The 20,199-nt window shown below is 32.6% G+C and overlaps 2 protein-coding genes across 2 annotated transcripts; both read right to left on the bottom strand.

The window, feature by feature from the left end:
* Window positions 1-269: 269 nt before the first annotated feature.
* On the bottom strand, window positions 270-6,175 carry LOC104884583 (remorin). The gene is made up of 5 exons (XM_010669261.4): window positions 5,758-6,175; window positions 2,811-2,891; window positions 2,644-2,731; window positions 812-893; window positions 270-719 (listed from the first exon to the last, which is right to left on the bottom strand). Exons 1-5 carry the CDS (start codon window positions 5,942-5,944, stop codon window positions 525-527), a joined length of 633 nt encoding a protein of 210 aa, XP_010667563.2. The 5' UTR covers window positions 5,945-6,175; the 3' UTR covers window positions 270-524.
* Window positions 6,176-11,699: 5,524 nt separating this feature from the next.
* On the bottom strand, window positions 11,700-19,656 carry LOC104884582 (transmembrane ascorbate ferrireductase 1). Its single transcript, XM_010669260.4, has 4 exons — window positions 19,419-19,656; window positions 14,045-14,093; window positions 13,745-13,944; window positions 11,700-12,272 (listed from the first exon to the last, which is right to left on the bottom strand). The coding sequence occupies exons 1-4, from the start codon at window positions 19,560-19,562 to the stop codon at window positions 11,964-11,966; spliced, it is 702 nt and encodes a 233-aa protein (XP_010667562.1). The 5' UTR covers window positions 19,563-19,656; the 3' UTR covers window positions 11,700-11,963.
* Between the last annotated feature and the right edge of the window lie 543 nt (window positions 19,657-20,199).

Raw genomic sequence — 20,199 nt, 5'->3', positions numbered from 1 at the left:
AACAGGAGCGGATGAATTCTCCTACGTACATATATAACATAACGTGATAACTTTTCGCCTAATTTAGGACATTTGGACAACTGTTCTCCGAGGGGAACTTTAGTATATGCACTTGGAGTGGGCATCACACGATTCCAGCTATCTGTTTAGAGGAGAACAGGTTTCCCGTTAAACCTTTGTATTTGCGAATTTGCAAACGACTGATAAGACAATAGGAAATGATAGACATCAGACACAAGTTGTGGTCCAATATCCAATTTACTTACATAATAGAAACAATATCCAATTTACTTACATAACAGAAACAATATCCACATGGAAACAAATGTGCACCAATTCTTAAATCGTTCTACCCAAACTATACACACCTACCAAACCAATAAAGCCATAAAACAATTATACAAATGGAAAAAAAAATACAAATAACTTATCTATAATTTCCTTATCACAAACTAATTGACTTGCTTAATTGTTAATCACATCAAACATTTATAGAAGTAATTACTAAATTCACATAATCCTTATTAGAACAAACCAAGAAGTTTCTTGGGGGGCTTTCCAGTGGCGCGATACTTAGCAGCCATCTCTTCCGCTTTCAGAACATCTTCAGCACGTTTGGCTTCAACCGTAGCCTTCTTCTCCTCTGCTTCCTTGTGAGTCATAGCCACTTTGTTCTTCATTTTTTCTGCATATTCTGCCTTCTTTTTTTCCAAGCTTTCCTGCACTCATGTAAGCTGGCCTCATCAGCTCAACAAACTTCTATTGTTCGAAAATAACTTGAGATAAAGATAGCTGTTTAATGGCACTATACCTCGATCTTTTTCAGCTCTGCCTCAAGAGATGCTTTCTTGCTGTTCTCCCATGCCTCGATAGCAGCAATTTTCTTGTGTGCCCTGCGCAATTTTTAGCAAGTAAATTTGTGTAACTTCCATCAAATTAAAGGGTCTATCAATAGAGTGTCTCTTCGTTATCATTTGTGTTTCCAATTAAATAGAAATGTCCAAACCAGAAAAAATATTTTCGAGTTCTGTTGTCAGATTTCGATATAGACATGATTACTTTGAATATGGCTTAATTTAAGTCCATCATACATTTCACATCATATGACTTGAAAAATCTTAAAACCCAAAACCAGATTCTAGATAGATGCCAAACATGCCTTGCTTATAATTATATCATTATATGCGCTTACTCTTTCTTCTTTATTACCCACTTTCTTTTGTATCTTCCTACATATTTGAAGTAGACCTGGTTATTGGACGGGTCGGGTCAGGGTCAGTACGGGTCGGAAGCGGGTTTGGGTCATAAGAGGGTCGCCTCATAAAGGGTCGGTAGCAGGTCGGGCCAAATGGGTAGAGGGCTTATAGCGGGTCGATAATGGGTGGGTCGGTAAACGAGCAAGAAAAACAAGGAACAAGAAGAGCCAAAAGTAAGTATAAATGAATGCGAATCCGAATATGTAATTGTTTTTACAAAACTAATTTTATTTTATAAAATTATTGGGTTTCTTTGTTGACCCTATAATGACCCTATCCAATAATAACCCTGTCCAATAAAACCCTGACCAATAAAAGCCCTGTAAAATTGACCCTAACCCTTTAACCATTGGACTACCCTGTCCAATAACCACCTCTAATTTGAAGCAAGAACAAATGGAAACAGAATGAGTAAATTGATCTAAGACTTTCCCATATAGGCTAATGAGTCATATGGGTCTTATAACAAATTGACAATACGGTGGTTATGGTAAAGGAGGCAAAAGGCTATTTTGTATCTCAAATTCTCAACCATCAAAATCACACAACAAATTTGATTTTGTTTTTGGCTAGAGTGGATGAGGGTTAAAGGAGTCATGGAATGATGGAAAGGATTAAACTACTCAACATACGTTCACTGATGCAAAGGATGAGGCAGTCCAAGAGTTGCTAAACAGTAGGGGAAGGAGCGCTTAAGCAATTGTATCAGCGCTTAGTCAGCTAAATATATGGTCGATGTGATGCTCCAAAGACTGAACTCTTAGCGATATTCAAAGGGAAGGTTAAAGCACGGAACCATTCAACTATAGGCACAAATTTACTCCAGCAACTTCTAGAGACTAACCCAAATGTTGGCCTTTAGACCTATTCAAGTATAATACAAAGAATTAATACAGAGTATATAATGGTTATCCCAGGTCCAGCAAGTATATAGGGAGAGCTAATTGATGCATTGACAGGTGACAAGAGTGATACTGGTTGGTACGAGCAATGTGACAAACCACTTAAGAACCTCGCCAAGCTTATTGTTAAGAGCAAGCTAGACAGCTATATTTGTCACGCGTATGTGTGAAAAATCTTGTAACTTGGCATGAGGCCTACCTATCGCTTGGTTAACTTAAATTAAGTCACAAGAGTTTTTCTATTGTTAACGACCTTGCAATGGTGGAGTTAAGACTTATTAGATTCTTCTTTTCTTGCTAGGAGTCTCATATTCTTTAGCACCAAAAAACAACTTTAGCCAAATAATTCACTCATGGTTCAAGCACCCCTGAGATTCCCATTGCTATTTTGAGTATGTGATCTCTAAATGACATGATAATGTATATTTGTATAGCCTGTGGGTGTAGTACTAATATCTAATCATATCCATACAAAGTACTCTTACTTGTTTTCGGCCTTGCATTTTTCACTTTCTTCCCATGCTTTGATCAGTGAAATTCTCTTCTCAGTTTGAACTCGTGCTAGCTGAGCATCTGAATACAACAACAATAAGATATAAGCTGAAACTGAACTTATTAAGCTCGTTTACAACAAGATGAGTGAAACTATTACCTCTACCAACTGAGCCCTCTAAAGGCTTCTCCTCTATAGGCTTTTCCTCTAGAGGCTTTTCTTCAGATAATTCTGTAACCTCTGTCCATCAGATACAGTGTACTAGTTAATAAAAGTGAATCCTCTAAAAAAAAGAGGTCAATAAAAAGTGAATAATTTTAAATTTGAAGCCAATTAACACACGCTGAATGAAAATACAAATTTAAAGAGAAAATTATGAGATAAAAATGAGTCTTTGATTTCATTTATACGCATTTTGCGATACTGCTAGTCCAAAGTCATAATCTAGCAAACAACCTCAGATAGAAAAAAGTAAGTGATAGCTGTATTTATTACAAGATATAATGAGCATACATTGGCTAGCTCGGATGAAAATTTTCTAATGTAGTGATACACTGAAACACAAGAACAAAGTTTCCAACCATGTGCATCATTGCCCTCTAGGCTCCTTATGAACCAAGAAAACAGTAAATAGCAACAGTCGTGCATAGGTTATAGGTAGGGGTGTTAAAGACAGCTTAAACTTGGGATATCACAACTCAGCTTGTGCCTTGTAGTAATTTGAGCTCGAGTGTCTTTGAGCACAAAATTCCAAGTTCAACCCACCTTAAGACTCAACTTTAGTTTATAAATAATAACCTGATATATACTCTTAAGTTTATAGCATCATCATAGCTAAGCTTTTGCAACTTTTGAGCTCCCGCTGATACTGTGCACATCACTGGTACTTCAAGGGAAATTCTATTATATGTTTAACAAAAATAGTTTGATAAAACATTTTGAGCATGTTCATTTACATAAGGAAATGCTATGCAAGAATTGTAAAGATTTATGTAACAAACACCCTTGCGTTGATTTAGAAATAGTGATTAAGAAATACCCAGTATCCTTTGGGAAGAGGCGGGTTGGAGAGTATTCTGGAATCCCAATATGATGCGCTAGTGACTGGGTTGCATGGTGGATGGATGTTTTATAGGAGGAGAGTTGTAAAGTTGCAATACTGGCATGGATGATTTGGAATGAACGGAACAATGTTTATCATGGCAGCATTGCCCGTCACCTTCCAGAACTGTGTACAGCACCAGCTGCCTTTGAACTGGCTGGTACAGAGGGGAAGGACAGCATACACATGAGTCTGCCTGCTGCAGATCAGACTGGTGGGCAGCACTCTAGTGTGGTGTGGTGCTGTCCAAGCTATAATGTGCTGAAAATCAATGTAGACGCTGCGATCTTTAAGGAGGTGGGAATCGGAATGGGAATTGTTATACGAGATCATGGTGGGCATATCATTCATATGGCGTGTCAAAAAGTGAAACACTTGTGGGAAACGAATGTGACAGAAGGGAAGGCTATAGTGCTCGGAATGAAAATGGCTACCCAATGCTATGCGTGGGATATTATAATTGAAAGTAATTGCCTGCAGGTAGTAAAGATGATTAATGAAAACAAGTGTGATGAATCTTATGCAGATATGGTTGTTAAGGATACCTGATCTCTTACTAGTTCTTTTAATTTAGTTACGTTTATTCATGATTATAGACAGCCAACTTAGCGGCTCATATGGCTCACCTTACTCTAATTGAGTTCCCGACTCGTGTATAGCTAGGTGGTTGTCCAAGTATAGTTAAAGATGTAATAGCTTCTAATTTCTGTTTGATGAATGATAATAGCCTGTGTTAATCCGACACCTTCATTTACCTCAAAAACGGGGTGTCGTGTCGTGTCGTGTCTGACATGACACTTTAATTGTATGCTTCATTTTAAACCGGAAACTTAGACTTTTTTCCAAAATAGCCGAATCAGACACTTTGGACACCCACATCCGAGTAGACATCCAATCTGTGTGTCTAAGTAACATAGATAATAGCTAATGGCCAGTATCATGATTCATGAATAGTGCACTTTGCTTACATAGGTTTTATCATCAAAGGACAAAGTAACAAAGGATCAAATAGTATTAAAAACTTAGTATAACCAAAATTAGCACTTTGCCTTTACTCTTTAATCACTGTGTAACGCACAAGAAAGTCTAAGATAATCAAAATCTACACCATACATTCAGGCGTACCATGAGCTTAGGCTAATTTCTTCAATTATAGTTGTTAATTTGCTCATTTGAAATCATTTAAATGAGCAATGAGCGAAAAAATAGTTTTGAATATACTATAAAAGTGCCCAAGTTAAAGGATATAAAGTTGCCCAACCACTTTACTTCAAACCTCATGATCCAGAAAAAGCCCTCAGATAAGTCCCTATTATTCCCAAATAACACTCATGATATTCTTAAAATAAGCAAGTAATCTCCTTAACAAACATGGATAATAAGCAGAAATAAATAACAAATTAAGGAAAAATAAGAACACCCATCCACCAAAAATAGTAAAAATATATAATTGGAAAACTACCACCCATGACCCATCTTTATATCACATGGGAAAAAACTAAAAACTCGTTTGGTTACCGTTGAAACTTAATTCTCATGGGAAGTCTGATTTCATAAGAAGTAAATTCTCTTGTCTATATCCGAGAAAATAATTTTTGGTATTTGGTTGAGCATATAAATTTGTAATTGACATAGGAATTTCAAATTACTAAGAGGTTGTGATTAATTTCCTATACATCAGAATTTCCATTTCCTTGGAAATTCTGTTTACCATGAATTCCCTAATTCGTGCATACAAAACAACTATCCTATTTTGTACTTCCTAAAAAATCCGAATTCCAATAGAATTTGAGGTGAACCAAACGAACTCTACCTAAACTTCAAGTAATGATTAAAAAGAACAGGGGAATTGAGAAAAGTTTAATAAAATTAAAAGCCCTTAAATCACTAAATATTCTTGAATAAAGCAAAATTAGCCATATACTATAATATAATGATCATCATATAATAATTAAAATTATAGATAAGTAAAGTATATACTACAAAAATAAATTGTTAACTAACTTTCAACCGAAGCAGGAGTTTTTTCAGTGGTGGAAGGAAGAGGGGTTGATACAGGGACTAAACTTTTCTCTTCCACCGCAACCGGTGATTCCCGGGTTTCTGAAACTGTTGCTGGCGGTTCTTGCGGCGGAGTTACCGGTGGTGCCGGTGTTTCAGTCACCACTTTATTTGCTTCCTCTGTTGCCATATGTATTACAATCAAAAGTACTTCCAAGTATATTTAAGTTTTTTTTATTGTGAAGTTCCTAGAAAAAAGAGGAAGAAAAGAAAGGAGGGAGGAGAGAGAAAATGAAGAGGAGTAGTGGAAGGGAAGTTAGAAAGGAGTTAGAGGGAAGTTTATGATAACGATAGCAGCTTCATTAGCTGGAATGAATAAGAACGAGGAGAGACTAGAGAGAGAGTTGAGAGTTGGTGCAAGCAATCAAACCAAAAATAATAGAGCCAAAATGACCTTTTCATACTTGTCATTCTTGTGGATGTCAAGGTATTGTTGTTTTCATCTCAAAAAAAATCCGAACTTATTTGAATTGAATTAATTAGACCTGATTGATTCTTATTGAAACTTATTTTTAAATATTATATTAGTTTTAGTTAGATATTATTTGAACTTATTGGACTCGAATTTTTTTTTTTAATGGTGGAGAGAAGTAGAGAACAATCCTAGTTAGTAATATCTCGTGGAATAATACTTAAGAGTTAAGACTTGGGATCGAACTCGACAAGATTATTACGTTGATCCTCCTTTACACCAAAAATAAAAAGTAGTTGTCATTGATCTTTGTTTTTTTGTTATTTTGTTGATTTTTTTGGACCTCCTTTTGGAAATCACATGGTAAGAAGAATTTACCTCTGGGTTGTTCTTGCACAAGACTCTCACCCAGATGTCCAAGAAGTACCCCAATCCCCACCCCAGACAACATTGAAACTATGCTTCCACCAAATTTTGATCCTTAATTTTCCATATAGAAAATAGGAAGTGATACCATTGAACCCAAAAGCTCTTAGCATTTTGTTGCAAAAATAGGATAATGATTGCACACGAGCATAAACCATATTAGTTTTAAGAACTTATAACAAAATCACACATTAATCATTCTTTTTTATTGGAAAATAATCCACTGTTACTAATATTGTAATTTGTAAAGGCTAGTGATAATGAATCATGATTATATTAAAAGGAATAGAGTAGTAAAAATAGCTTGTAGTTATGGTTTTAGGATCGGGAGTTGGATTGTTGGTTCTCTCGAAGTGTTAGTGTTTGTTTGGTTGCAATGGGAATTAAATTTCTATAGGAATTTACAATTTGTAGAAAATTAATTCCTTTATGAAATTCCTATAAATTAGTTTAAATTGTTTGGTAGTAGGAAAGTTGTAATTCATAAGAATTTATGTAGCAATTGTGAGTGACCAAGGGAAGAGTAGGTAAATAAATTCGTATATTTTGTGGGAATTTCAAATTCTCATGAATTTGCATTGCCCCTGTTTTCCTCACTTTCTGTCAACTAAACAACTACACAAATATGAAAATCATGGGAATTTCTATTGCCTACATAATTTCCTATTTACCAAACGACCACTAAGAAAAATGTTTATCTTTTGGGGTGAAGTTAAAAGGAATATGTTAATTACTTGATTTTCCCCATGTTTAATAGTTTAGAGTAAGATTTATGTTGACCTGGTTTGCAAATTGTAATAATGTTATTGTGGATTAAAAGGTTATGCATGTCAAATATTGTACGTGGAACACATAGTGACCCATATGTAAATGCAATCACTTTTTTATACATCGCGACCTTTGTAATGACATATATACTTCCTTCGTTTCAACATACTTGAGACACAATTCCGGACGCACATGCCAACGCAGAAACTTAACTATTAATATATCTAACTCCCTACATATAATAATTATAAAAAGTTAATATTTTGAAAATATATATCAAGATGAATCTAATAATATCCGACATAAATATATTTTTCAAACGTAAAAATCATAAAACATGATCAAAGGAGTGAGTGTAAATAGTACAAAAGTTAAACCACGTCATCTATGTTGAAACACGGGAAGTATACTATAACTTATAATAAGTATCTGTTTAGACATAGTCACATTTGCGGCTTTCTAACATATAGTTATTCCTTATTATAGAAACGTTTCACAAAAATAGAGTCAATTTCATACATGTATCCTTAAGGGTGCGTTCTCTTCACCTGAATAACCCTGTACTAAACTGATCTTATTAGACCTGATTGGACTTGATTCAACTTATTGGACCTGATTAAACCTAATTGAAACTTATTAAACATGATTGAAACTTATTGACCTGATTGGAACTTATTAGACTTGATTGGATTTGATTGAAACTTACTAGACCTTATTGGACCTGATTGAAACTTATGTGACAGAAAATTTGATGAGTAATTACATAAATATTACCCCTGACACAAATATTATCCCTCAAAAAATTTATTATGACATAATAATTATTAAAATTTATCATTCGAAAAAATAGTAATTATTAATTATCTCTTATAATTAACATTTTAACAAAAAGAAATAATATTTATATGCTTATCTATACACAATTTTCACCACTAATATATTTAATAGTCTTGCTTTGATTTCATAAAGCACTAGTATAAAATCAATTAATAACATTTATATCTTTCATTGTTATTAGTAATGAAAACATTTTATTTATAGTTATTTAAAGACGAATTGTAAAATATTTATGATTATGATAATTATTATTGTTAATCTTATTTGACCATGTATGATAATTTTTAATAATAATATAATTATGTAATAGTGATATGAATAATTAAATAATAGAGAATAATGCAAATATAATACTATATAATCAAAGTGGCACTTTTTATATATTTTTTTTAAATAATAACATAGCTAACAATAATATGAATAATATATACTAGACAATAATACAAATATATCACTATATAATAATCATAGTGGTACTTTAATTAAAATTTTAATTTTAATTTATTGATCATTGACTATTTGAACCTTATTGGAACATATTGGACCTTATTGAATCTGATTGAAACTTATTTGACCTCAAATAAATAAAAGATTATGGATTTAATGTTGGAATTAATCTTCAGTTGTTAATTAAGTTGATGATCACCTTATCTAATCCTAAGATAAAAATGAAATTCTATGATTCTTTGATGATTATATTATTTATCTTATTTTGTGAGTCATAATAAGTAATAAATTATTAATTATGTAAAGTGAAACGTGAATAGCAATAGCTTTAGACTTGTGCACGTCTGAAGTGTTGGACTAGTATGAGTTGGAGTATATGGTGGTAGCCCATGGCTTTTCTTGGGACTGAATTGATCACCATGTCCTATCTATCTATCTATTTCTATACAAATATATTAAAAGGCATGCTTGATAACGTCTATGCGCCACGTGACACCCTTAATCTGCCACTAGAATGTTGCCATCTGTCTTAACCAACAATAAGTCAGGTGATTATTATTTTTTTAAAAATATATATATGTTGAAGTTTGGGCTTGAACCCCTGACCTCAAGTAAGGATTTTCAAAAATTTATCATCTAATCTAACATCTTGTAGTGATTTATGTTTTCAAAAAATTATAGATATGTGTTGTAATTAGTAATGTGACAGTTAATGCCTATTTCTAGGCTCTAGCCATAAAGTTGATTTTTCTTGTTTGATTTTTTTTTTTTTTTCAGTCATACCCTTGATCCATCTTTCCTTTCGGAACTCACCATGATCGTTAATTAGAATCCTCTACTTCGTAATTAATAGGGTAGCGTTACAAATTATTCTTGATGCTAATCAAATCTTATTGTTGTTATTCGAGAATACGAATCAGGAGGTGAAGTTCAAAGGACCAAATGATCTATTAATAAAAATTAAGATACATTTACCACTAGTGATATATGGTGTAATCATTTCAAAATTGAATTATTAATAGATGAAAAATATAAGTACTCGGGGCAAAAACCCGTTCTTAAAAACTAGTTTTTATTTAAAAGGTTCCTCGATATCTTAGGTCAGGGGGAGTATGGAGTCGCACCCGTACTTTATATTCTAAGTTGAAGACTGGTTTGCTTTGGACAACTCGTTTCATTGACTATTCCATCTAATTTAATTAACTTATTGGTTATGGAGTTTAGTTCAGTAAAAGTAGTCTGCTATGTTGTTGCTGTTGTTGTTGTTGTTGTTATTATTATTATTATTATTATTATTATTATTATTATTATTATTATTATTATTATTATTATTATTATTATTATTATTATTATTATTATTATTATTATTCTTGCTTAATTATTAGTATCATGTTAGGTTTTATATGTATATACCATGTAGTACTCAGCTTTATTGATTACGTACTTTGTGTGTATGTGTTGATCATGTATATGCCTTTTTGATCCTGTGATGCCCCATTCGGTGATCAATCTCTCGGGATCAATAGAGCATCGTCGATTACAGGTTTGAAGATGATGAATTATGGGTTTGGGAATTTGGAGAGCTTATGTTGACTTTTATCATTTTATACTTGACTTTACATTTTCTAGTTGACTTTTACTTTTGAGGTTGACTTTTGACCTTTGTTGGTTTGACTTTTGGAGTTGACTTTTTGGTTGACTAAGTTTTACGTTTAAAAGTTATTTATTATTATTTCCATTGCAAAATTCTGAATAAGCTGATACATATCACACGGACGATAATACTTTGATAATTCTCTAAGTTTTATATTAAAAAAGTATTTTTGAAAATAGAGAATTGTCGCGGTGTTACACAAACACATGCATGAACCACTAGAATATATGTTATGAAAAAAAGATTGCTATGTCAAAGTAGAGGTCACTATGGGCCTGTATGTCGCAAGCTAAGTTAAAACACTAATTATGAAAAACAGGAGTGTTTGGTTAGGTAGTAGTATGAGTAGCTTTTATGGTGGAAATAGTGTTTTAGTAGTGTTTGTCAAAAATTATAATTTGTAGTTTTTGGGGTAGTATTTAATGGAGTATAAATTTCATATTTAAGTTTTCTTTGAGTTTTTAACTTGTAAACAACTACTCCGCCTTCTTTTACCGAACATCAATGTTTTATACCACTACTTTAATAACTAACAGCTAAACACCAACCGCTAAAAGCTACCAGTACTGCTAACAAGTTTGTGGATAAGCAATAGTTAAAAAGGGGATAAGGAGGGATCAAATTTGGGCGTTACAAAGCCACCAAAATTTCTTCCAATGCAACCCCTTTTTTTAAGATGTTTCGGCTAGCTAAAATACAATTGGATTACGACCCGTTAGTCATTAAGGGCAAGTGAATTTATTTTTTAAAACGTCGGTGGTACATGGTGAATTTCAAAGTCGAAAGGGTATATGATGATTTTTTTTAAAGGGATATAATAGTGAAATAACCGTAATTTTAATGTGGATCAGGTCCATGCTAGACTCTAGCATTAGGTAATAGGGTATTAAACTAATCTATTATTCTTGTTTGATTGTTCTTAAAATGCTAATTATCGGAGCGATTCCCACTAAATGCCCATGATGGTAACCCAAATTAGGTGAGATTCATTTCTGGCCTTACTTTACTATGAATCTATGATCTCATAATTAATCAGATAAATTACTAATGGTATATCTACTTTTTTACAAATACTTATAAGAAATTGAAAACTAGTATTAGAAAATGAGATAAAAGTAGTTCATAATTAACAACCACATTATACAACTGTTGAATAATGATAAACTTTATGAACCATGCGCCACTAAAACTCAACATATCTATGAATTTGTATTAGAATTAATAGTGTCAAAACAAGTTCTCAAACAGGTTTCGAGTATATACACGACCAATCAGGTCAGACCCCAACAATTCAGGATTCTGATTGTCAGTGCCGAATGTAGAGTCTATTACATATTGAGATTAGCAACGTAAACTTTTTGCAACAACAACTGTATTAATGTATGTAAGCCAGTATGAACGGTCCTCATAAGTCATACATCATGTCCACCATAATCTAAAAATAGAAACCAACAAGAGTACATTTATAGTTCACATCACAAGTTAAACAAATCCTCCAATTTAGAAAGATACAATTTAATAATATACATAGATACCTAGAATAATACACAAGGGAGATGACCATTTTATAAATAATAATGACATTCTTCATGATATTCCATAATTTCAAATAGCTGAATAGGTACCATAATCCTCAGTAGACTCCTGATCCTTTTGAGCACGCACCGTGAGCAAAACAAAGGCACCATACAATACAGTGGCAATGGCAGTGAAGTTAACGAGATATGCCTCTGCACCAAATTTATCAAGGCCAGCACTTTGAAGAAATGTAAGCTTCTCAAGAAATCCTATTGCTGCATTTGCGACGGCTAATCCATACACAAATATTCCGAAGAGAACATGCCATGGGAGTGACTCGCTTCTCAAAGAAGAGTTCCCTCCTGGGTAGAAGAATATCACAAATCCGTATATCCACTGCAAGATTATCCCACCAAATCGTACCAAATTAGGAAGCCGGAAAAAATTACTACCCGCAGTGGCAGATCTTGAAAGGTTTGTTAAGGGGCCAGATTTTTCCACAATAACATATTCTAATGTTGTGTAACTTATTTTTATATGTTAGATTTTGGGCTCTAAACTACAATGCTTTAGGCTTCATTTTTTAAAAAAAAAAAACCAACGGAGCCAGGCCTGGGACTGCCCCCATGAAGATCCACCATTGACTACACGTTTGGTAGGGTAAAATAGACGATTATAATAAATAAAGTTGTTTGGTCTGAATGAACAGCTAAGCGCTGTAGATGGGATTTGATCTCAAACATTAGATACTATCTACCTAAGACTTTACCAACTAAACTAGATAACATCCACATGATAAGTAAAGTTATAACTTCATGAGAATAATTTATATTAAAATCCACAATAATGCAACCTTACTTTTAGAATAAGATTTAGTTTATGCTAATCACACTTTTATATAAGAAATGTTATAAAATTGTATTGAGCGAATATATTGAAATGAACTACGATATGAGACTTTCTTAAAAGGTGAAGATAGAGATATATAACCACAATTCCACACATGACAACAACCATGATGACAGTCCACCTATATGATGATGCAAAATGATAGTTTTGGTATTTTATCAGTTTAACCTATTATGGGCCGAGATGTTCTAAAAACGCATGGGCCCATATTGGTATCGGTGGGCACGAATTTGAGCCCAGAAGTTTTCCATGTGACTACCACAGAACAGAAAAATTGGTTCACGTAATGAAGTACTTTCTTTAAAGCACGAGGACATTTACTCCTAACGAATGAGCCCCTGCCAGGCTGCCATAGTGTATCCTTTGTCGATAAGGGAGCCTGAGCCTCCCTTCGATCGGGACATTGCTTGGTTAACCCACCGGGTAGACTACCCGCTACTAATAGATAATTAAAATATTAATATTTAAGTCTAGTTGGATTCCACTATCATAATTACCATAACTTTATATTATGGGGTGGGTAGTCTACCCGGTGGGTTAACCAAGTTTTTTCCCTTCGAGAGAGCGTATTTAATATCGGAATCTTTTAAGTTTTAAGTCACGAGATCAAATTTTTACTATTATATCAAGAATTGCTTGGTAATAGTAATTATTTTCTTTACGTGATAGTCAAGTATTGTTTACCCCAACACAATTTATGCACTCGGAAACACATGCTTATTGTTGGGGACATTTTGCTGGGTAATTCACTTATATGTAATAAGCGGAAAAAACTTGGGTAACCCACCGGGTAGACTACCCACCCCATAATATAAAGTTGTGATAATTATGATAGTGGAATCCAACTAGACTTAAATACTAATATTTTAATTGTCTATTTGTAGCGGGTAGTCTACTCGGTGGGTTACTCAAGCAATGTCCGTAATAAGCTGCCAAATACTAATATGAAGTAAATATACCTGAATGCCATAGAGGACAATGATGCCAATCCCAAGCCATGAGTGCAAGCTGTATAAATTAAGGATTGCACTCTCATTGTGGAACTTGAAAGCAGCCCATATACCAACAATTCCAAGAATTAGTGCAATAGCATGCAACACTAGATGAATCACTTTCTTCACATCTTTCTTTAACGGCAAAGATTTGTAGCTTACAATTGCTGTAATTAAAATATAATCAGCATTAAAAAAAATAGAAAAACTAACTTGTGGCTAAACAATAAGTTAGAGATTGGTCATAGTATTATTCTATATGATTACCTTCACCTCCAAGTATGATGAAACCAATCAACATCAGGACAGGATGAATCTATCAAAACAACAAAAATTAGATTAAGGATGAGTGGTAATTCCACGAGTTCATTGATCATATATGGTACACGTAAAACTAATTTATGTTCATTTTGTCATTTAGAACTCTCTTTTTTAATACATTTTGTTCATTTGGATAATTCCAAATAAGCAATGAGCAAAAAAATACCCCTGAATAGGTATACCATGCTCACGATACACTCGAATGTAGATAAAATTTGTAGTAATGTCACACTGTTTAACAAGTAGCACCAAGTAATAAAGAGTGAAACACGAGTCAATTAAGTAAAACTTGAAGTGAAATCCCATTATTAATCCCATTACAAATCAATTGACATTAAGAAAAGCAAACCAATAAAGTTATGCATGAATTGTATTTGTTCAATGTATATCTCCAATCTGAAATAAATAATTCAAAGTGACTCACATATATGCTCCACATTACCTGTATTCTCAATCATAGCATTATTTTCATTAATGAACTAGTTATTAGGTCCGAGCTATGCCCCGGGTAAGAAAAAATTTCATTAACTAATATAATACTTTATAATAGTAACACTAAATACAACCTAGCATAGTGGTTAAAACTTTAATATATGTACTTGAGGTCTTGGGATCAAATCCTATACTATACAATTTCTTAATACGTGGCACAATTTCTTGTTTTCGCACGCCTTTTAATATATTTGTATAGATTCACTAGTATATATCACTAACCTTGATTAGGCATATTTAACTAATACAGCCTCCTTAGATGACTAACCACTTTTAGGCTCTTAGCATGTACAAGTCCAAGGGAGGAAATCGGGGTTCCAACCCCGGGCACAATAGGCGCCTGGGAGACTAGACCTAATTAGAAAAGAAAGTAGTGGGCTTTACAATACTACTACTTTAACATTTATGAATTATTTGATCATTAATATGTATAATCATCATTTAATAAAAATAATATATAAGAAAGTACATATTAAAAACAATTCTACTCTATTTTATTATATTTGAACAGAAAAAAAAGTCTAATTTGATGAATTGTGAAAACAAATGTTGAAATTATTATGCATGGAACTGATGGAAGAGATAATTATTTATTCTAACTCTTACTACTCTTTAAGTAGGTAATACTAAATGATGGTAATGACAATAATTCATATGTAATTTGCAAGTAAAAACTCCTTCCTCTTTATTAGGTAATTGAATCGGATTTTTCAAACATATGACATTGTTTTTTTTTTTGAATTTTCATTCCTACTCAATACCATATTTTTAAGTGACAATTTTTATAAAATTTTAAGAAAAATATATATTTTAAAATAAAATAGCACTGTCATAGATATCGACAAAATATTTCTCATGCCAATTAACATCATACTTACCATTATTGATGACCTATTACTAAACAAGTTATTAGTGGTATAACATGCTTAATAGGAGAATATTTATAGTATACCTGGGTGTACCATGCTCATGGTACACCCAAGACTATTTTCTCCAAATGAGCAAAATGAGCGAATGAGCAAAATGAACAAATGAGCAAATATTTCTACTCATTTAAGAAAATGAGCAAACACTTTTATTACAAAATGAGCAAAACGAGCAAATGAGTAAATGAACAAAATACCCACATGAGCAAATTTGGTGTCAAATGAGCACCTGAAGTTCTAATTTATTACAAAAATAACCCTGGGTGTACCATGCTCATGGTACACCAGGGTGTACCATGAGTGAACTCGCTTAATAGACACGAGACATTAATATAGTTTTATAGTCCACATTCTATTGTCAAAGCACAAGACCACGAAAAATGAACATAGACTACAAGGAGGGACATATACGAGCAAGGTAGGTTAGAAATTAGAACATTGTAAAGGTGAGCTTCAGAGTCAATCACTAACTTCCAAATTGAATAAAATACAAATCAAAAGCAGTACTAACTACTAAGTTAATTATTAATAAATTTACTGATTGACCAATTCCACGACTTAAACGTTTCACATTAATCAGACAAAAGGCAGGTCGAAGACAGCACTTGTATTCCCACTATACCCAAAATTTAATAGATGGAGTGATACAGGATCAATCAAAGCAGCCAATTACACTCTTATTGCAACTTGCAAGATAGGTATTGATGACACGTCTTATCTTTTCATACACTCCATTAAAATCAACTTATTATCTTCTCAATATGTGTATCTAAAGAAATGTCTAGAAATTAGAAATTAGAAATCACATATTCCCATCATTTCATAATATAGTGTTTGTTTCTCTTTTTTAAGGTCCAACTCTAAAATCGTTGATCAAATATTTTCATTTGTATACCTAAAAAAATATATTCACGTGGAATCTTGTTAGATTTATTCTGATGTGTAGTTTCATAATATCAACTTTTTATATTTTTTATCAATAAGGAATTGAATATATTGAAAAGTTAAATATTTATTTTCAAGACCGTATAAAAGAAAAACAAAGAAATTTGTTTTTCACCCATCATTTCATGGAGTGGACAGTGGAGTGGTAGGTTAGAAAGTTTAAAGCAATTAATAGATTATACACCAAGGTGTAGGATGAGCATCCTACACATTGTCCAAAACTACGTAGTTTTGATGGTTTTAGGGGAGCCAAAAGTTGACAGGCTTTTGGTAGTATTTATGAAAGTGGGCTAGCTCTTTCTCTCTCATCACTCACTCATTCCCTCCCTTTCTCTCTCATTTATTTTTCAAGAACCATTTCAATTCTCTCTCTCTCATTTATTTTGTTCTTCATTTATTTCTCCCTTATTTTCATTCATTTGTATTATAAATTTCCAAATGTTGATATTTGATTTTATTTTATGTTTTGCATTTTTAAAACTTTTTTTGATGTACAAATGCATATGGTTTGATGTACAATAATATACGAGTGTACATTTGGGGATTTTCAGTGATCAAAGTAATGACCATCAGTATACATTGTGATTTATCCTTATTTACGTTGGTTGCGGTATCTTTTTTTATTATTAGCTCCACATACAGTTGTATGTACATGCACGTACCTAGCATGTACATTTTGTTGACATTCATGTACATTAACTGGGTTAACGTTACAATCATGTTGTTATGTGTTGACCTTTTGTTTTAATACTTGTATTGAGTTTTTTTTTTTTGTTGGATGTCTATTATTGTTCATTGTGTGTTATTGACGATTTTATGGGGGGATGTCATTGTACATTTTTATTTTGTTAATGAACAACCACGAAGCCAAGAATGTACAAAAAAACATAATAGAATAAAAGTAATCCAATTCCTAAAGCTGATGTCAAGTGAGTAATTTGCAATCTTTGTACACTGGTGTGTTGATGTTTGTTCGCTAATGAAATTCAATATGTACAATTACAGTCCTATACCTCATAGTGCTCCAGGTGCCACAAAAAAAAACTCAATATGGGTATTAAAACAAAAGGTCAATACATAACAACATGATTGTAACCCAGTTAATGTACATGAATGTCAACAAAGTGTACATGCAAGGTACGTGCATGTACATGCAACTGTATGTGGAGCTAATAATAAAAAAAGGTACCGCAACCAACGTAAATAAGGATAAATCACAATGTACACTGATGGTCATTACTTTGATCACTGAAAATAAGGATACATTATTGTTTGATTGAATGTTCACTGGATATGACTCAATGTACAATTATTCTAACAAGATTGTTCAATTATTAAGCCTGAATGTACAATGTTGTTATGACTGAATGTTCAAGTTATTTTATAGAGCTGACTTTGTTCTGTGTACATTAAAGTTGCGTTAATGATCATTGTGTATGACTAAATATACATTAGCTTCACTAACATGCATGCATAACATATTCTATAGACACAAACAAAACAAAAAAAAAACTCAATATGGGTACTAGATTAAAAGGTCAACACATAACAACATGATTGTAACCCACTTAATGTACATGAATGCCAACAAAGTGTACATGCAATGTACGTGCATGTACATGCAACTGTAGGTGGAGCTAATAATAAAAAAAAGTTCCGCAACCAACGTAAATAAGGATAAATCACAATGTACACTGATGGTCAATACTTTGATCATTGAAAATCCCCAAATGTACACTCGTATATTATTGTACATCAAACCATATGCATTTGTACATTAAAAAAAGTTTTAAAAATGCAAAACAGAATATAAAATCAAATATCAACATTTGGAAATTTAAAATAGAAATGAATGAAAATAAGAGAGAAATAAATGAAGAACAAAATAAATGAGAGAGATAATTGAAATGGTTCTTGAAAAATAAATGAGAGAGAAAAAGAGGGAATGAGTGAGTGATGAGAGAAAAAGAGCTGGCCCACCTAAAAATTCTGCCAAAAGCCTGCCAAATTTTGGCTCTCCTAAAAACATCAAAACTACGTAGTTTTGGCCAAGGTGTAGGTTCCTCATCCTACACCCTGGTGCAGGATCTAAATTGCTGAGTTTAAAGTGCACAAACTCTTTTATTGTATACTATTCATATTCTTCTTACCAACAACCTATTTAGTTAGTTATTTACAGGTCTTAATATATTGTGTGTAAATTCCAAAACCCATCAAACATGTTGGCCTAAAATATTTTTTCTCAAACTATCAATGCAATTATGAACCTATCAATTTAAAGAGTTGTACTATTATAACATACTACATTATTAGAAACAAATTTAGAAGCATGTGTCTAATTTATTGTCACTTGTGCATTTATATCAAGCCCAAACCAACTACAATTATGCTTATGAAAGAATTAGAGAAATAAGCAAATGAAACTAACTAATGGACCCATTCCTTAATTAGAAACTTTCAATTACATTATCTTCCTCTAATTAGAAAAAAAAATCACCCGTGATGTTGAATATGAGTCTGTTCTCCCAAACTTATTTTCACTTCAATTCAGTTCAGTTCAGCTCTGGACAATAGTTTTACTCTCACATATCACTATTTATTTCATTCCAATTCAATTTAAATTAGCTGTTTTACGCCAAAAAGAATATGCTTACGTGCAACATAATTAATTAATTAATTTCATTACCATAATGTAATTTTTTTTTAGTTCATCTAAAAATAACATCATAAAATACTCATTTCACTCCTATACTTTGGGAAATACTTTCTTTCTATGATCAATTGCCATTTGCAAATCACCTAGTAAGTCAACTTTTTTTTTTTTAAAGAAAAAAAAATTTAATGACAAATTTTCCGGTATTCCAACAAATTTGCGCCAAATAAAAAAAGCCCCAAATGTCACACCTAAAAAAAAAAAGAAAAAAAAAGGTGAGATGAAATTAGAAAGAAGAACATACATTGAAGATGAGGCCTTTATTGGTAGCTTCCCATGCCAAACCACCTCTAAAATGGATACACCAAACTAATACCATCACCGCACACGCCACTGCAAGCGCGTGTACCACAAACGTCAATGGAGTTGCTTTTATCTCTCCCGCCATTCTTTCTCTCTCTTCTTTTTCTCTCTCTTCTTCGTTTTAGTTTTTTCCCTAAACAATAGAAAGATGGAAACTCAGAAAGTCGTTATAATAAAGTTGGGTTTTATCGTTCTTCTCTCACAGGATATTTGGACTTATGAGATTCAAAAAAAAAAAAAAAACTTTCTTTGGAAACTTGCAATCTTGGCCGTTCGAAAAAAAAAAGAATTTAAAGGAAAATGAAAAAAATAAGATTATTGGATTGGACTACGTGGAATAGTTTATGAGAGGGCCCACATGATTAAATTTAGGATAAGTACTATTGGTTTTGGGCCCACAAGGTTTAGAATTCGTGTGTCTTTAATCTTTATGTCCTCTACCACCCGCCTCAAGTAATTGAATCGAGAATTTGAGATGGATGGAGTTGAGTTGGTGATGAAGAGGGAGTCGATGTGTTCATTTTAGCATCACCCGATCTTTTTCTGAAAATTTTCAATGTCATTTCATTAAAAGTTATAGGATGTTGTATTTTTATTTGTTCATGTGATGTTTTTGTGAAAAAATATTTGGTTGATTTTGAGGTTGATAATCATCATTGTAACAAAGATGGTGAATAAAATAAGCACTTATATTATACTTTTTAGGTTTTTTAAATGCAATA

This window comes from Beta vulgaris, chromosome 3 (genome assembly GCF_026745355.1).
Source record: "Beta vulgaris subsp. vulgaris cultivar EL10 chromosome 3, EL10.2, whole genome shotgun sequence".
Taxonomy (NCBI): domain Eukaryota; kingdom Viridiplantae; phylum Streptophyta; class Magnoliopsida; order Caryophyllales; family Amaranthaceae; genus Beta; species Beta vulgaris.
This window is presented reverse-complemented; position numbering and strand designations above follow the sequence as displayed.